Source organism: Carassius carassius, chromosome 27 (assembly GCF_963082965.1).
Source record: "Carassius carassius chromosome 27, fCarCar2.1, whole genome shotgun sequence".
NCBI classification, from domain to species: Eukaryota; Metazoa; Chordata; class Actinopteri; order Cypriniformes; family Cyprinidae; genus Carassius; species Carassius carassius.
Window position 1 is genome coordinate 5,888,798 of NC_081781.1, and position 20,322 is coordinate 5,909,119.

At 35.5% G+C, this 20,322-nt stretch overlaps 1 protein-coding gene across 1 annotated transcript in view; it reads right to left on the reverse strand.

The window, feature by feature from the left end:
* LOC132106527 (mannosyl-oligosaccharide 1,2-alpha-mannosidase IA-like) overlaps positions 1-20,322 on the reverse strand; it is a 112,460-nt gene that overhangs the window by 54,802 nt on the left and 37,336 nt on the right. The window contains exons 3-4 of the mRNA XM_059512286.1: positions 15,064-15,179; positions 9,786-9,866 (exon numbers count right to left, since the gene is read on the reverse strand). Coding sequence (XP_059368269.1) covers positions 9,786-9,866; positions 15,064-15,179 — 197 coding nt within the window. The remainder of the gene's footprint in view (positions 1-9,785; positions 9,867-15,063; positions 15,180-20,322) is intronic.

The following is a 20,322-nucleotide window of genomic DNA, read 5'->3' on the forward strand; positions in this document are numbered from 1 at the left end:
ATGAGAAACTAGCATACAAAACATTTATTAACAAAAGCGAATAAGATGAGGCATGGCATACACCACATGCTGTATTATATATAGACTAAAAAAATACAGAACGTTTAGCAAACACTGAGGAATAAAATAAAATAAAATAAAATAAAAGAGAGCCTCCATAGCATAACGTGAGGTAAACAAATGAAAACGAAAACAAAACTAAACTAAATTTGCTGTCGTTGACATTGCTTGCCGAAAAAAATCTACAGGAAAAATGGTTGCAAAATGTGACTATTTGGTTGCAGTATGGAGCCCTGTGTATATAAAACAGCTTTTACAGTAACTTCTAAAGGTAATTATGAATTTATTGATTGAATTCACCAATAAAACAGAAATTTGAAAGATAAGAAATAGTTTCTTATTAAAAGCAAGAAAACTAAAAATTAGCCGGGAGTTGGCATGTTATAGTAATATTTTATTCACACATCAACTGAAACAGTGTAGACTAAAAGTTCTATTTTGAGATTTAAGAATCAATATTGATTCTAATATGCTGATTCGGTGCTCAAGAAACATTTTTATTGTTATATTTGTACTTTTGTAACATTATAACAACATAAATGTCTTTAAAAAAAAAAAAAAAAATTCTTCAATAAAAAATAAATAAAAAAAATACTGACCTCAAATTTTAAATGTTAGTGTTTTTTTCACATTTTATAAACGCCCCCCCTGGTTAGTCATAGTATAAGCGCTGAATTCTCTAACTTAGGCACTGAAACAGCTGTGGTTTTGAAATCTGTGGATGAAAAATTATGCCATTGGAGTAACAAATCATTTTGCATAGCTTCAATATTAGGCTAGCTAGTAAAAATAATAAAAAAATAAAAAAAATATATATATATATATATATATATATATATTATTTATATACACACTAAACCAATGCTAATTAACAATGACAGGAAACCTAATTAGGAATTCCCATTGCTGACATACTGTAGCCTATGGATATACAAAGAGACTCCAATCTGATGAAGTCCAGGGAGGCCTGTGAAATCCTGTGTTCTGCAGCTCATCTCTCAGTGCAGATAGCCCTGCAAACGTACCAAAGACGGATAAAAACACAAAGTCTGAGAGCAGCTTCCTCCTGAGACCTCTGCCTGCTCTTTCTTCTCTTGCTTTCTTCTCTCTTTCTTCCAGGCCTCTTCTGAACTGCATAATTGATAAAAAATAGACCATTCTTGGGGTCTAATATGTTTTCACAGCACTCTGTATGTTAAAAGAACCATCATATTCTTCACGTATGGTCGCCATTTTACATTTCTGAAATGTGGAAACAGAGTTGAATTTGAAGGAAATAACTCAAGGGATGGGGGATAAATTGGCCTTGCGTTTAATAGTAGGAAAAGCTGGTCCACTGGGAACAAGAAGGCCATGAGAGAAGGAGTCAACCGTGCAAATGTACAAAAAAATTAATTAAATTGGCTGGCTATGCTAAAGAACATCAGGTCCTGCTATAACAACGATTAACTGCTCAACTAAGCTCACAACATTAACAACACAAACAGGCCATTATGTGGGATATTGACTCTGACGTACCTGGTCATTACCTGATTAAACCTCAAGTCTCAAGTGGTGCTCTACTCTCCTTAATTCACACTCTTCTGCCACAATTACAAATCAACACAAACACGCTGATGCCATGTGACGGGATATGAAGATTCAGGGAATGCGGCACTGAAGATAAGCAGTGCAGCTGACACACCAGAGGATGCTGTGACAAACGGACAGGAATGTGTAAGGTCTATTATGAAGGTGTGGAAAGACTCGTATAAGTTTTAGCCATGAGGGAACATCGTGAACTAAATTTAAAAATATGCCAAAACAAAACATGCCAAAATAAAAAAAAAAAATTATTACATCAATAAATAAAGTTAGGAATTTCTCAAAGTCTCTTGAACATGTCAGTATATTACAAATGACATTTGCAAAATCACCTCCACCTGAGCGAATTCTTGCCATGCTGGAGGATGCAGGTCAAAATGGTATGAGAGCCGTTCCTGAATACACATGACTGGAAAAACAGGCTTGTGAATCTCAACACAACATTCAATACACTTTTTATCCTCCACATCAATCAAATCAAGGTGCAAGTCGGGTGCATGTATGGCTTCCAGAAAGTACAAAGAACATTTGAGACTAGTATTTTACTTTAACTATGTCTTATTCCATTAGGATGTACTAAAAAGAAAAACGGTGCATGACGGGGCGGTAAGAGATCTAGTGGAGCTACAGCTGAGACGGAAGTGCTGAAACCGAGAGGTAAATCAGTGACAGCTGGAGCTTTTTGCACTTCTACATCTAATGTACCTTGTTAAAAGGTTTCTAAGGTTAATGTGAGAGGCATTTCGGGGCCACGTGCTGCCATCTGAAGACTTCACAAGCTTGGAAGTTTGAAACGAACAGCTTCAGAGATTTCTCAGCGTGTTTATTCCTGGCCTAAAATATGCAGACTAACTGTGTTGCAGTTTATGCCGACTGATCCCGGCTGGAAGCTGGAAACAAAGTAAACTTGATGTTTTGTAAGCCAACATGAGGCCCCGTGTAGTAGGGCCCCATATTGTACAGAGGAAATTGCTTGTCATGCTCTATCAGAGGAGGGAAGATCTCTTGCTAATAGCAGGTGCGCCGAGCGTCTGGGGTATTTGCGGGAACGAGCGGAAAACAACTCATTTACCTTAGAGCAAGAGAAAAATTATGCATTTGCAGCTAAGTAATGCTGCTTTATGGGATGCTCTCTAAAGCTTCATTTCTCTGCTTGTTGCATTCAAATTGTTGTGGCGGCTCAGCACAGCTGGCAACAGGCGTGATGTTAATCGCCATATGACTTCCATTATGGAAAAAAATGGTGGTGAGAACAATCTGAAAGCAAGAAATAGGCAAATTTGTGTAATTGAAAATGGCGCATTAAAAACTCCGAGAGCTCTTTGTTGTCAGGAGGAATGGCGTTTGCATTATGTGAACGGTACACAATAGCCATGCCACTCAGCGCAGCATTCCGGCATTAAAGATGCATGCGACAGTTTCAGTATTGTTTAGCAAACAACAAAAGAATGCTGTGTGTATTTACAGTAAAGATGTCTCCTGACAGAAACAAATGATTGTGGACCGAGTGAGGATGATTAATTTCCTCTGCTTACTGTAAACAAGTCAAATGCATTTTTAATCATTCCAGAAAAATAACGGTAATAACGAGCCATCGGCCCACGGACTGCTAATGAGCTGTGATATGTTTGAGTCTTCCAGACGCAACACTGAGGAATACCAGTGTTTCCCACCCCCAAATCCTCCCGAAAGAATATATGGAGACGACTGCAGAAAAACTGAGACTGAAGTAAGGTCTGGGCAGCAGTTATGATGAAACAGATGTTATGATCATTAGCACTGACGATATCATTTATCCTGCTCTGCCCTGCCTGCGGAGCTCCAGCGAATGCTTCACAGTTCATGTAATTATGTTGCTTAAGCGGCTTTTATCAGATTGCCATTGTTTGGGATTTGCTAGGCAACTAAAATGAGGATGAAGGGTTTAGTCACATGGCTTTAGTGTAAACATGCACCCAATAAAGCACCTACGCTTGTGTCACTTTTATCCCTCAGAACAGTGTGTTGTGTATGCTAGGGCTCCAGACTGCGGCTATTCATCCCACCTTAGTGCTACTAGAGTGTGTTAGATGTTTTACTGGTGCACCAAAACCACTAAAGTGGGATAAATACAGTTGTATGCAACTTAAAAAAATAATACATAATAATAAATAATGCACACATACATACACTTATATCTGGGGGTTAAAGCGCAAAAAAAAAAAAAAAAAAAAAAAATCCTTAGCATTAACTTTTTTTCTGGGATGGGGTAGATCGGGGGATTGCAATGTAATGACTGTGGCAACTTTAACATTTGAAAGGATACTATGGCAAAGTTATTGCTTTCCTTATTCAAACTGATTTTTTTTAATGAATATATGAATGACTTTAAGAATGAAAAATATATCATACACTTGGAAAATGATGCGCGTCTACACATTAGGGGTGTGACAATACACTTAGCTCAGAAGATGAGACAAAATACAGATACTTGGTTCACTAGAACAAGACAATATTCTAATACTATTTTTAAGAAATTTATAAATGACAAAAATATTTGTTTTTTAATTACAAAAAATAAAACAATGCAGATGTATTTTGAAATATTGTAACTAATATAAGGCTGTAACTTATTACTAATTAGGTAATCAAGTAACTGATTATTTTTAATATTGAGTAATCTGATTTTTTTTTTTTTTTTAGTAACACAAATAGACCTAAGTGAAAACCAGGCTTTAGTATGACTTTTTATATATCAACTAAGGAAATAAAGTAATGGAATAATAATTGGCTCAAAAAAAATAAAAAAAAATAAGTTATTACATGATTTTATTGAACAACACTGTTAAAATACATAATGTAATAGGGTTGTGCCGATAGACGATAGTATCGTGTATCGACGATCGTCAGAGATATCGACATAAGCAGAATTCTCTGTCGATAATCAAGATGATATTAGGCTCATTTTCCTATTAATGTATTAGATTATAGTAATAATAACTATTATTTTTATTTTTATTAGACTGCTTATTATGATTCGGCTTTTAAATTGCCCAGCTATTTCACATTTCACACACACACCTCGCACGCGCAGGAGGATTACAGCATGTAGTCGGTGAAGTTGTAACGCTTTGACTCGGATAATTCGTTAAATCCATGAAATGAAAGAGATAGAAAACGACGAGTTGGTGTCCCACACATTTAATGGCTGGTATACGGCAACGCGCTCTTCTCATACATGAGAGATTAACTCTCTCTTGGTGTCACAAATAAAGTAAAGACAAAATAATTAACAAGGTGGCAGAGCGAATTTATCATCCATAGTGCATGGTTCTCACGTAGTCCTTTTCTTAAAGACTGATCACTTAATTTATAAAACACACTATGTGGTGATGACGTAGAAGGACTACGTGAGAACCACTATGGATAATAAGTTCAATCTGCCGCCTTGTTATTATTTTCATGCACACCGCACTATAATGTGATGCATGCAAAATAAAGAGTTTTGGCCGTTACAAAGTCTCCATCCACAAACAGACGTACATCGTCTGCAGATATAAGGTATTTAATTGCACTTTAACAAGTAATCTAAACAGCCTATATACTGTATGTGCAATATATTAAACGAGCCCTCACTAACTGAGTTTAATGCCACAGTTATGTTAGAATGCATCTCATTCTTGTTTCTGTTGCAGTGCGTCGAGCTTGTCATGAGGCGCGCAGTCCGGAGCCCTTTATGACTGATGCATCAGTTCAATTCAACTTTACTACAAATATATCAACTTACCCGTTTTAAATACTTTATATTTAAATGTTCGTTTATGCCCAATATTAGTGTTAAACTGTAGGACTTTAAATTAAATCTACTATTGATTTTCACCGTTGACTGATTTTGCAGAACATTTAGACTGATAACTTCCGACATGCGATATGACAGTTGCGTCCGACTATGTATGAACTTGCTGTTTTAAATACAGTATTTTTATATTTAACGTTAGTTAAATCAGTCAGTATTTTTGAAAGTATTTTTTTTTTTGATTATTGGTGACTCCATAGGCTCTCTCTCTCGCACCTGCGCGGTTTAAAACACCCAATAGTTATGCTATGACAAGAACAAAGAGTCTCTCTCTTGCTCCACCCATGCTCGATAATATTGTGTATCGTCGATCTCACGGGCTGATGATATGACGATTTGAAAAATGACCATATCGCACAACACTATAATGTAATATGCCTATATATAATATGAACATAACCAACTTAAGTACATTGTGTATTAACAAATACCTGTAGAGGACACCAATGGCTTGGTGACGTTACACTTTACACCTTGATTAAACAATGTTTAAATCCATTAAATTTTAATATTTGGCCACATGCAAACTCAGAAACTTTTATTTTGAAATCACAATGAAAAATAAATGGCATATTTAGAAATAGGTTGATGTATTCTCCTCTGTTTGCAAAGGTTTATAGAAGATTTATGTTGCAAATCTACTGAGATATGCACATTGCTTTCCCAGATGAACGTTAAGCAATTCAAATTCAGAGTATACAGAGGAAGAGTTTAGCCCCTTTCACACATACAGTCTTTAAATTACCGGTAAGTTACCATTAGGAGAACATGTGTGAACAGGAACTTTTCAAAATTCCCGGTAAATTTATTCTGGCAATGATATCGACTGCAATTGCCTCATGTTTATAAGAGCAAACAATTCTCATTGGGTAATGTTAGTTTGGTTGAGAGTGAAGGTTCTGCTCTTTAAGCCCTGATTTATATGTATATATATTTATATATATATAAATAATATATAATATAACATTTATATATGATTATAGAGATAGACTGGGTTTTCTTTGTCTATTTTCTGGACAGGTGCAAAAATCTGATGATGGATTGTGTGATATTTATGCAGAAATATAGAAAATTGCAAAGGGTTCACAAACTTTCAACCAGAACTGTACTTTGCAAATAATAAGGAAAAGAGCAGTCTAGACAAATGTTCACGTCATCCATGACAAAACACATGAGCTATCATATAGCTGGACTTAAATGAAGTATTTGTGCAGCCATTGATCTCTGTCAAGGTACAGAAAAATCTACACAACATATGGGACTTGCCAGAGGTTATGTAAAATGAATTATAGAGCAAGAAGAAAAAAGAAAGAAAAGAAAATCGATATGTGATCCATTAAGGAGTTAAGTGCTGTGTTCTGACAGGTGGCTCTGTCCCAGGCTGCTCATGTCAATGATGGAAAACCATCCGGGCGTAAATAATGTAGGAATAAATCATCCAGAGATTAATCCTCTCATCGTTCAGGAGAGGAAACCCAGCGCTGGTCTAAATCACAGCAAACAACATCAGCTTCTGAAGCAATCTATGAATGGGGTCGTCTGCTTTGCCTATGCTGAGTAGCATGTGCAGCATTTTGCATGAAGGCTGTATCTCAAGACGATGAAAGATTCATCAAAGAGCCCAGTCCTGCTTTGAGTACTAGCCAAGGCGCCGAAGCTGTCAGCAGCTAGAGAAGAAATCACACTGCTTTTCAATTTTAGCACCACCTCAACACATCCAGACGCTTTACGTTATATGCATGCGTATATGTGAAAGGGTAATGAGAAACGGCCATGTTGCCTGGCAGAAGTGGAAACTATATCGATCGGAAGTTTCTCAGGAAAACCTAAACATGTCTTCTCTATGCAGATGCAGTGGCCAACATCCTCCAGTGATGATTTAGTCATGCGGTGTTCGAGGATTCCTATAATAGGTTTGGTCTCCAAAAGATTACATTTTCCAAAGCCCAGTCAGAATTTAAAGCCAGACACATTTACCAAGATCTCTCGATGTGGTTTAACAATGTGAGCGGCTGGCTACCTGAAGGCTATCTCCTGTAATCAACATTTCTCAGCTCAGGGCACACATTATTATGAAGGTAGGCAGGAGGGCATCTCATTATCCTGAGTGTGTGAGATTACTACACTGAAGGACTTTCATCAGTGCTGTGCTTGAGTCCTGGACTCTGTGCTGCCCACTTTCTATTCAACCATGTCGTGCCTCACCCATCAATACACGGTGATGAAACCAGCTTGCGTCTTGCTGAGAGAACAATAATGTAGTGTTCAAAGATTTATATCACTGTTAGACTATTCTCAACAAGGGAGATAGCAGAGACCTCCACTGTTATCTGAAACGGTGTTTGACATCCAACCATTCACTTCAACAGACAGCGTTTCGGTACACACCCATCTTGTGTAACCCGTCATACAGAATCTCAGCGTGGGATTACATATAGAAGTCATCATGTTTCATTAAAAGCTTTGGGTTGGGCTGGGCGGTATGATGCTATTATGTGTCAACTGTAGAGATTGTGCTGTAGGGTTTGTATGGCATTCAATAGGCATGAATGCTTTATGTGAGAGCATTAGTGAAATACATCATTGTAGACATCTTCATTTGTTATAAATTATTTGGCTACACTTTATTTTAAGTGCCTTTATCCTTGCTACAGTGTAATTATACACATAAGTACTAAGTACAATTAATAAATTACATGTACCTACTATGGTTAGGATTGGGGTTTGGCTTAGCATATAATTATGCATTATTCATTGTTATTATAACAGTAAGTACATGAACAAAAGGAAACCTTGAAATAAAGTGTGACCAATAATTTGATCTTGAAGTTTCAAATACAGTTTGAACAGTGACTAATTAAATTAATTTAAAAATTATGAAATTTATTTGAATACAAATTTAATGAAATTCTATAGCCTAATCCAATTTCCCAAATCCATTCAATTATTCAGCAAAATGAACTACTGCATGCTTATTTAATATATAACATACATAGTCTTCAGTGTCACATGATCATTCAGAAATCATTCTAATATGCTGATTTGGTGCTCAAGAAACATTACTTATTATAAATATTGAAAACTGCTGTGCTGCTTAATATTTTGGCGGAAACCATCATTTTACTTATCTTTTTTTTCCAGACTTCTTTGGTAAATAGAAGGTTCAAAAGAGCATCAGTAAAAAAAAAAAAAAAAAAAGAAATCTTATGTAACATTATAAATGTCTTCACTGTCACTTTTGATCAATTTAATGCATCTTTGCTGAATGAAAGATTTTTAACACACACGCACAAAAAAAGGATATATATTACTCATATATTTCTCCTTTTTTCAAGACCATTAATAAAACATGCAATACAAGAACAACTGTTTAACATTGTACAAGCTCAAGCTTGAGTCACCCCTCCAGGAACAATAACACGTTACCCATAGGAACTCATCACTCTTCAGCATGCACTACTTTAGCTATTCTATGCTAGGAGGAGGAAGAGTCACAGTGGAGATGAGAGATGTCTGTTCTGCTGAAAGGTCTGCCTTACATCAACACAACCGCACGAGCACAGGCTCGATGAAGCTTACACAGTGAGCTGTTCCCTCTCTGGACAATGCTTTTTTTTGCACTGCACAAATGGAAGCTTACACTATCACAGAGAGCACATTTGCCATTTGCCACGGTACACAATGAGAAAGCCCCGAAGAATCAGCAGCACTCTTCTGATTTGAATCAGATCCTTCACGTTCTGCCAGATGCTTCTGGGAAAATCTAATTTACAGGAGGGGAGATCGGAAATATGAGCAAAGTTCTGCATTAGCCTGATTCAATGAAGCCTTGGAAATGGGCTTTGTGTGTGTGCTTCAGGTCACGCTTCAGAGTCCAACATCTTTTTTTGGTTTCAAAAAGGCTTTCAATTTAGCAGAGTGGGCACAGAGCTTCCTGAATGTGCCGGGATCTCAAAACGAGCTCTAAGTGGGATGGCATGTGTGTGTGTGTTTGTTTGACTTGGCTCAATGTCTGAGCAAACAGCCGGACCACCGGGACAAGACAGACTTGAGGCCCCTATGGCTCTCCTGAGAGGCCTATTGTGTCCTGCCAACTATAAATGTCACTGATTTCCAACAGTTTCACACAGAGATTCAAGGAAACGCTCTTTAAACGTGAAGAGAACAAATGCCAGCTACAAGCTTCCAGCTACCTTCAGGCAGCGTGTCAATTATAGCCAGCTTGCATATCAAATCCTTTGGCCATAAGCACATATTCAGTCTGGTAAAACATGAAAAAACATCTGTACACTCCAGGTTTACATACCTCTTTGCCTGAGAGATAATAGGCGGACAGCAAGCCTCCAACAAAACGGATGTTCACTTCAAAGACGGAGATTTCGGCATTCTGAGGGAATAAAACAAAGCAAAACAAAAAGAGGTGAATATTTAAGTTCATAAAAACACCTTGAACTGCAGAGTGTAACAATCGCAGGGAAAAATGTGTGAGTACTTCAAACACACCTCGCCCTCACACACCAAATACAAAGAAAGAAAACAATACAACAGAGCTGATAAAGCTCTGCTGGCATTGAGCACGGATACAAACAAGATCCCATAGGAGGGTGAAATCTGAGTGTGGATATTTTCTGCGGATCTGGTAAACCATGGCTGCTGGGGAAACGGGGATCCTATGGCGCATGTTACATGAACAAAAACATCACACAGGATACAGAGCTATAAAGAGAGGACGCTTCTGAGAGTATCTTCAAATAATAACAATAACAAAATCTAATATTTCAACAGAAAACCTCTTTGATGTTATACTTTCATATTTATACTTCTATTTATCTGCACTTGAGAATACTTACAGCACTATTACATCTGACAATATGATTTTAAATACATAGTTTTATACTAGTGCTTCTCAGACAGGTGGTACACATGAAAAAAATAATTATTAACGGTTATAAAATATTTGTACTTTACCTGTACAATATATTTAAAAAAATAGCCTATTCTTAATATACAAAATAATCTTTAAATGTAAAAATTTAAATTACATTATTATTATGATAAACATACAAATTATACATTTAGTTATTTTAACAAATTTTAATTGTATACTCACCTATTTCTGTTTACTGTTTTCTGTTTGCTATTTTAATATTCATTCATCTATTCAAGACCCATCATCCACAGCCCATATTTACAGTGTAAATTTTATATATTTTATTCTACTTTATTTATTTTTTACTTCCCAAAGCAGCAAGCAGCAAGTAAAATGTAGTGACGAAAAACAGAAAAAAAAAATTCACAGCAATGTTTTTTTTTAAACATCCATTTGAGTAAAAACATTGCCTAGTGGCATTTAAAGCAGTATATTCCAACAAAATTATAAAATGTTATTTTTTGTTTTCTTGTTGGTGAAGTGCTAAGAGTGCTAATTTAATTAGAAAATGGTATAAGGTCTAAAACGTATCAGAACAACAGTTTTAAACTATTTAAAACCAGAAAAAGAAAAAAAAAGAAGGAGATTTTGGGTGCTTGGACAACCTAAACTCAACTAAGTACCTTACAGCAGCAATTGTACTTGGAAGAGTTTGCATTATATTGCTTTAATATTTCAGATACTGCAATCTGGCACTATGCAATCTGTGGCATGAAACCACAAGTCTCATTTAGCATTATACAGTCTAACCACAGCAAGACGTCTGTAGACTCGCCTGATGGTTTATGAGGTGAAATATTTGCGTCTCTGCATCGTCTCTGGGCAACCAAACAATAATGACCCACTTAATGCTTAGCGCATAGGCTTCATGAACCATCAAAACAATTTCATAACGGTGCGCAGGCGGCGCAGCAGAGAAATATCTTGGATCACATTGGTAAATATCCGGTTCGGGGCAAGATGAATGGCTGATGTCTTGGGGTGATATTGGGTGTTATGGATAGCCTCCTTTCAAATGCTTAAACAGTTCCAGCGACAACGGTGCACCAGATGTTTCCAGATGATGACTCAAGCCTTTTGTGGTTTATTGAGGGATCTGTCAGAAACTGGCAAAAAAAGACCATGACAAATGCTTTCTTGTGCATGTTAAAAAAAACTTCAGGTAAACATTGAAAGCTCCTTGGTAAAACCGGTCAGAACCATTGGTGGAAACGGTAAAGCCTGAAAATATCATTTTGCTTGGCCCTGAATTGGACTGACGTGTAAGACAAAAAGTGGGGCAAAAATACCCACAAAAACCTTCACAAGGCTCTTCAAAAGTTCACTTCTGACTCTTGTGAATTAGTCTCCCTGCACATATGAATATGTATAAAGTCAATGGGGAATCAGTAGAAGATAGAAGAGGCAAAGGCAGCAAAGTAAAACCTCCACTGACTCCACAAACTCTGCAATTATTAAAGAGCTGCTGAGATAAAAAAAAAAAAATTAAATTAAAAAAACTAAAATCTCAGATGTTGATAAGGAAAGGAAAAAAAACATGAGAGAAAGACAAAAATAAAATAAAATAAAACTTATCTGCAACAGACTGGAGGGCAGTTTAGATACAGAGAACTAAAACTGTCGATCAACATACCCATAGATTAAGTCAACCAAAATTGTTTTGTTTATGACGAATACTAATTCAGATTCAGATGTTTGTGTTCAGTTAAATGGTAAGGAAGAAATTATTATTCCAGCTTAATGGAAAATAAATGCATAAATAAGCATATAAACTATGATAATATGCATAATGATGCAATACATAATAATACAATACAACAAAATTATAATATACATCTTTTTGTAAAATAAAATGATACAAAATCTTATTACTATTACTGAAATAATTATAATATAATAATTAAAATAGTACTTTTTTTAATATAATTACATTATATTTATGCAAAGTAATTTTGCAATTAAAATGAATCAAAATCCCAAATAAATAAAATAAAATAAACACCTTTTACATACATACATACATACATATAGTTTACCTAAGCCTGTTCAGTGGCCTTAAGACTATAAATAGCAGTCAAGCAATAAAATAGGCCTTTATGTCATAAATAAATAACTTTTTCAATTATCGGTACATCTCTAATGCAAACTTCAGATGAGTCTGCACTAGACAGAATGGAAACAGATGGACGCAATGAACCGCACTGTGCTCGTGTTCTGTATCTAATGGCGTATCTCTGATTGTTCGGACTCATAAAAAGGGAAGGGGTTTCTATTTTTATGCTTTTGATGAGGTTTTCGATCCAGCAGTTGGTATAGTGTCTCTGTCTGAAAGGTTATCTCACTCGGGTTCGAGTCCAGTTGGGATTTGTGGACGCTGCAACATAGCGGTCTTTTACAGCAGTGTGCGAATCTGACCTTCGATGATGCTGGCTTTTACAGGAATAAAAGAATCCCACAGCATGAAAGATGAGAGATCAGGATTGTTGATACAGTGAAGTGACTCTCCTCCTCCGTTCTGCTCCAGGCTCGCATTTCTCCGTCAAGCAATCTGATCAGAACTTGTAAAACAACGCAATGTGGTAATGAGGATTCAGGAATGACCCGATAAACCAAAAAACGCTGGACTACTAAAATACTGAGGATAAACAAAGATTAATCATACCTCCCAAAATAATCAAAGAGTTGCCAAAGAGATTCCCGCTTTGGGAAAACCCTTGAAGCCGATGATAATGTATGCGTGATTCACAGATAGCCTTTACTTACACAGCTAAACACCTTTTTAGCTTCTCAAAGATAACCAGAAGATAGCGGAGGTCAAATGAAGCCTCATGCCTAAACTTCCAATGGCTACAATTATTCTTCTAAAACAAGAGGCTTTTGTGCATCAGAAATGGGTTGCTTAGTATTCCAGAGACAAGCTGAATATTAATAACTGTTTCACAGGGGATTTTTGTGGACTCTTTCATTGTTGGAATTGCTTGAGGGTAGAAAGAAAAGCCTTTCAATTAAAAGTTGTTTAACATTCTTCATTAAAGGATTGGACCCAGATACAGTCTTCTGTCTTGCCTTGAATTGAGGCACTAGGATGTACTGAAGGACTTCCGATGCTTAACTAACGGAAAACCCCTGCGGAATATCTAATGAAATTACCTAACCATACAGACGCAGAGAACCGATCGAACATCAAACAAAGCATTATTTTTGTCTGGTTTATTCTGCATATGTTGCGTCTTAATTCGTTCATCAACTTTATTTAGTCGTTTCTGGGGTGATCTGCATGCAGTATTGATTCCCTTTTTCATGATTAATCAGCTTTCTGCCTTCATTTGCTGCTCTCAGTCTCTTTCTATTTCCCTACTGGGTGAAGTTCTGAAGATAAAACAGTTCAGCACTTCTCATATTACTGAAGAGGTATTGACGTTATAAAAGCCAGATAATTTCACCTCGAAAATCTACCTGGATGAGTAACATAAAAAGCAGAAAAAACACTTTTACAATTATATGTGAATTTTCTTTGTAAATTATTATGCAAATATAAATATACCACTGTTGAAAATTTGTGGTTTAAGATTATTTTTATGCTTTTGTAAGTCTCTGCTCACCAAGGATGGATTTTTTTTTTTTTAAATCAAAAATATTGCGAAATATCATTACAAGCTAAAAATAACTTTTTCTATTTGAATAGAACATTTTTTTAATTTGCTGCTCAAATAACATTTCTAATTATCAATGTTGAAAACTGTTGCTCTGCTTAATATTTTGGGGGTAATTATACACAAAGTATTTTTGGATAAAGTTCAAATAACAGAACTTATTTTAAATAAATACTTTTTTCATATTATAAATGTGTTGACTGCATTTTTGTGTCCTGCTATGTTTTATACCAAGGGATTCCTCATAATATAACTCATTTAAGTAAAAAACAAAAACAAACATCTGGACTGAACTGTCATTCATGGAGTTAACAAACATTAATATTATTATTTCATCAGTAACTGTATTGCAACAGTATTACTAATTCATAACAGCATTACTTCAATAATAGTATGACAAATTTACAAAAAGTAGTTTTTAGTATTTAAAACAATTTGTTTGTTATTTCTATTATTTATATTATTATAACAACTACTACAATTTCTTCAATTATAGTATTTTTATTTTGTATTATTTTATATTTTACAGATTTGCAAAAATTAGTTGAATTTAAAATAATTGTTTAAAATAATTTATTTTTTGATTGCTATTTCTATTATCTTTCTTTCAATAATAATATTTTATTTTGTATCTGTCTGGAATCAAAATGTCATGCTGAAAAATGGCTAAAAGCATGAGACAAGATAGTTTATGAAGCTTTGAGATTTTTTTGTGGCTCAGATGTGGAAAGTCTCCTCAAATATTAGCACCAGACTCCTGAGTCAGAATCTTATGGCCGATTTACAAGCGACGATGCTAAAAGCTCCCAAAATGTGCGATTGTTCATTTATTACGTCAACACTGAAGACAACATAGATGACTTCTCAAAGCTTCATCAAAAAGTCATTCTGTTCTATCACTGAGTGTTTAAATTTCATTTCAAATTTATAGCAAAGAAATATTTGTAAGGATAAAAATCAATTGGCTCAACAAAAATGAGTATAAAAGGCTTGAGTCTTACCATGTTAAAGTCCAGGTTCCTTTCCACCCACTCGGTAGCAGCCTCAAACTCATCATACATCTCCATAATGTAGAGCGTGTCCAGCGCATCCACAATGGTGGCTCCTTTGAGACTACCTGTGGATAAATATGACAACAAACCATTTGAGAAGGCTTCCTGTGGGGTTACCTCTAGGATCAGAGCTGAAATAAACCGATAGCTTTATGATAAAGACCTGAGAGCCTTTGAGATATGGATCCTAATGCCCTTCCTAAGAGAAAATCCTGTGTAGAGAGCAAACAAACCATGGCTACAACAAATAAAAACCTTGTGAGTTAACACCCTCAAAGGGAAGCCAAGGTTAAGATGAACAGATCTTACACAGGCCATGTCAGATAACTTACGTATTTTAGTAGATAACGTGAAAAAGTGGATAAAAGAAAGACTGACGTTCATTGACTCTCTGGTGTTGTCAAAGACACCAAGAAAATACTCTGAGCAGATCTGGGCTCTTTAGTTCTATATGAATCAATTATACTGAATCAGTTTACTGTGAACAAAACCTCTGATTCACTGGGACAATGTTAACTCAATTATGAAACATGTTAGTGCAATAAATTGTAGCTTATTAATATAATGTGGAGTAGTTGTAATAATAAAAAATAATAATACATAAAACTATTAATATTATTACAATAAAATAATAATAATAATAATTATTATTATTATTATTATTTCTTCAAAAGTTGTATTTTTATTTTGCATTACTGTATTTTACAAATTTACAATTCTTTTTACTATTATTTCTTCAATTATAGTATTTTTATTTTAAATTTTAATTTACAAAAAAGTTCGAATTTAAAACAATTTGCTTCCTATTGTTATTATTATAATTATGATTTATATTATTATTATTTCTTCAATAACAGTATTTTTATTTTGAATTCAAAACTTTGATTTCTATTTCTATTATTATTACTTCAAAAATAGCATTTTCAATTTGTATTTTATTTGACAAATGTACAAAAAAAAAATTTATTATACCAATTTGATTGCTATTATTATTATTATTATTATTATTATTATTATTATTATATTTTACTATTTAATTAAAATATTTTAATTTGTTTTGAATAACTAATAATTATTTATTTTAGATTCATATAATTTCAATACATTTTATTAATAAATACAATAAAAAAAAGAGATGGAAAGAATATAATTTTTCCCCCCTTGCATTTTTAATTGAAAACTGCAGATTTCAAAATGCAAAAGAAAAACAATCATATCAATCTATCTGTCCTATTTCAGGTCAATTTACAGAACCATTTTAGGCATCATTACCCAGCAAGATTCTCCAACAACATGATAAAAAGAAAAATTAACACAGCCAATTAAGGTGCTGATGTTATGAAACTAATTTGTGAAAGAAACCAATAGCATATGGCAACTGGCATAACTCTTCAACAACATGAGAGATGCTCGCTAGCAGTTTTTGCATTTGTACGGATTATGAACGCAGCAGGTTGGGCGACACTGCTTTTTGTACTTCAGTGATTAAAATCTGGCACTGCATGCAATCATCTTCAAGAAATGCAAAGCTGCCAACCAGTTGTGCTCCACATTTAACAGTCCTGGCTTTGTTTTATGATGTTGAAGACACAACATGACAGAATTACTGTGTGTAATATTTGCAATGAACATCTCAAACACCTCCAGCAGAGCATTCACACGCCTTTCGCTTAGTGAGAGCCAATGAAATGATGGAAAATCCCCAAGAGGGTAAGTTATTGCAAGCGTCAGACGGTGAGAATTGTTTTAACAGGAAAAACATGAATGTCTGATATATTTACTTTCGGATACCTGGCTTTTAAAAAACATGGATCTCACTTCCAAGAATCCGTCAGGAGAAAAACATGTGGGAGATAAAAGCATGCCATGCTCCTTCATTTCCACAAGTGAAAGAGGACTACAACGAGGTGTCAAGAGAAACAGGAAAAGGAAAAAGGATGTGCTAATCAAACAAAACATCATAAAAATGTGCAAAGCACACTCCCTCCTGCAGCTACACTGCTCTTTAGGCAGAACAGTCTCCATGCTGCAAAATCATCATAAAGTCACCCCATCATAAAAGTTTTATGTTCTGACATGGCTTTTTCAACTCTGACTACTTTGGTAAAAGTCATCATTCTACATTACAACCCTAATCCCTAAACCAAAATCACAGGTTACTGTAGGCTACGCTTTATAAAAGTCAGGGAAACTGACAAAGATGAGAGTGTCATGCTAACCTACAATACTGGAGTACAAGGACATGAGCTGGGCAAATACAAGCAGCAAAGGTGAACCGAGAGAATGGGGTTATGTACATAATAATATGATCGACGTGTAGGTTTCATAGATGTTCATTAGGTCCTAGTGGACTGGCTTTTAGAAATGCCATGAGTAAAAGTGTTTTACTGGCAAATAACAACAGAACTCAAATATCTTGCGAAGGATTGTTAGAAAACATTATAACGTTTAAAATGCAATACGTTAAATCAATACTATATATTTAAAGCATGTTGATGTGTGTATTTATTAGGGTTGTAAATCGGATGGTTCATCACGATATGATATGATATCGATTTTAATACCCAGTGATAAGATATTTGCTGATACTTCAAAAAATTCTATGATACGGTTTTGATACAATTCGATACTGGAGAATATCGATCGAGATATAGACATTATTATATTTTATAGCTATTTTAAACAGCCATCTAAATTTTTATTAACTCACAAATGCAACCAAAACATATAACATGAACTTTTATCTTAAACTTTCCCATCCTGTTCCTCAATAGGGACATTCACAACAAAAAAATAGGCCTACGCTTTTCTTTTCTTTTCTTTTCTTTTTTTAAATAACTACATAATTTAAGAAGAAAAAAATAATTTAGTAACACACAAGATCAGTAATCTTAAGATATGACAACAGTCAAGACAGTCTTTAATCCTTCTGTGCTAAAATATGCAGTGTGTTAACCACTTCAGCTGTTATTTAGATTTTTTGAGAATTAGGCATATGCAATATTGGACCCACCGGTGGGTCCCCAGAGTTGATGTGGTTAAATAATGTAAATCCTCATTAGGAAACAAAACAAACAAGGTACTTTACATTAATGCAGAAAAAAATAAAGCTGTTAAAACTTTATTTCAGACTTTTTTTGGCTGCTACTTAGGGATGTGCACGGATAGTCGAACATTCGAATATTCGTTCTGCTCTAATTATTCGATAAATAAAAATGATATTCGAATTTCGCAAAAAAAAAAAAAAAAAAGTTCACAATAAAACCTAATTTGGTCACTTTCTGTGATTCTCCACGGCATATTTGAAGGTGTATGCAAGCAAAAAATAATTAATGAATGATTAAGGGGCCATTCACATATCGCGCCTAATAAGGCGTGGAAAAGGCTATGCGCACCGCTTTCTCGTTCTTTCCAAAGCGCTCGGGCAGAAGCGCTCCTGAGCGACGCGTTCTCTCCATGAAGACGGAAATTTCAGCAAAGGATAAATGGATTTGCAGCACAAAAAAAATCGCTTTCAGTAGCTCTGCTACTAAATTTATTTAAAAATGGCAATCCATATACAGCTATCATCAGCTGTTCCTTCATCTTGGCTGAGCTTTCAACGTTGTTACAGGAAAGGATGAAGCTGAATGTTTAGTTCTTGTCACATGACCTGCGGTGCGCTTGTAGCATTCTGAAAGTTTAGATGTTTTTAACTCGATGCTGTGCGGACGCGCCTGGAAAAAACGGGACCGCGTCGCACCGCGTGCGCATCGCGACCGCGTCGCGACCGCGTCGCGACCGCGTCGCTTCCATTATGAGCGCGCATACCGCGCGCCTACATTGGAAATAACGAACTTGAGCATGCAAAAGACGCGATATGTGAACGCCCCCTAAAAGAACTGCGGTCTTCTACAGTGCTTCAAATATGCCGCGGAGAATCACAGAAAGTGATCCAAGAACATTGTTGCAGCATCTCTCAAGCAACAAATAAACACTGCTAACTTGGAAAATGCAGTGAAAACTCCTCTTCTCGCGTCTGCCCTAGACCCTCGGCACAAACATCTCAGGTTTCTCGATGAAAACATGAGAGAAGTAAGAAAAAAAAAACTTTTTTGAACATTATCGGATCATTTCCCTTTATGCGAGTGGTGCGGATGCAGCCGCCGCCATCAACGATGAAGAAGATGCAATGCCCACTCGTCGGAAAAGGCTGAGCCAGTTCTCCAGCGATGATTACAGAGAGTCCAGCCGAGACGAGTGGGAACAGTTCTTGCTGGAGCCATGTATTCCACCAGATGAGGATCCCATTCAGTGGTAAACGAAAACACGAAGCGCTTCACAAAACTGATTCGCTTAGCACACCGTTATTTGTGAGTCCCGCCAACGTCTGTATCGTCAGAGCGCGTTTTCTCAGCGGCTGGCCTTATTGTTAACAGACTAGGAGCCGACTTTCCCCCAATCATGTTTACATGCCCGTATTTCTTAACAAGAACATTTGAAACAATAGAAAAAAAGCAAAAAAGATTTGCTGACAGTTTAAAAGTTAAGTGTAAGCTACATTCTGTACAATAGCCTAATTGCTGCAGGCTGCTTTACGTTTTTTCTTTGTTCACTTTTTTTTTTTTTTTGCTTTTAATCTGTCCTTTTGTTTGTTTGCACGCATTGTTAAAGGTTTTCAGCTACAAAACACGATGTGTAATGTTCAAGCTTATTGTAAGCTTGTTCAAAATGACGAAAACAAATGTTGCTGAAAAATAACGTCTGACTCATTAAACTTAATTTAAATAAACGAATATTCGAATATTCGTTTTTTGTGAGCTCAAATATTCGAATGTGATATTTGTGGAAAACGCCCATCCTTACTGCTACTATGGGCTCAGTGCAAAAAACCTTTTCTAAATATAACCAAACTACAAGCAATAGCAGAAATTAAATACAATATAACACAAATGAAATAAACACTGTTTTTCAGGGCTCTAGACTAACTTTTTGTACTGGTGCAATTTTCGACTGCATCGCATTTCACACAGCAGTTTGACAAGTTCACTTAAAAAATAATAATAATAATAATCTTAACTGAGCTGAAATGTAAACTTAAAACCATTTTTAAATGGTTTAGCTCAAACGGGAGCTTCGTGCCCTGGATGTGCATCCCACAAATCTCCATCAACTGCAAGATGCTATCCTATCAATATGGGCCAACATTTCTAAAGAAATCAAGCACCT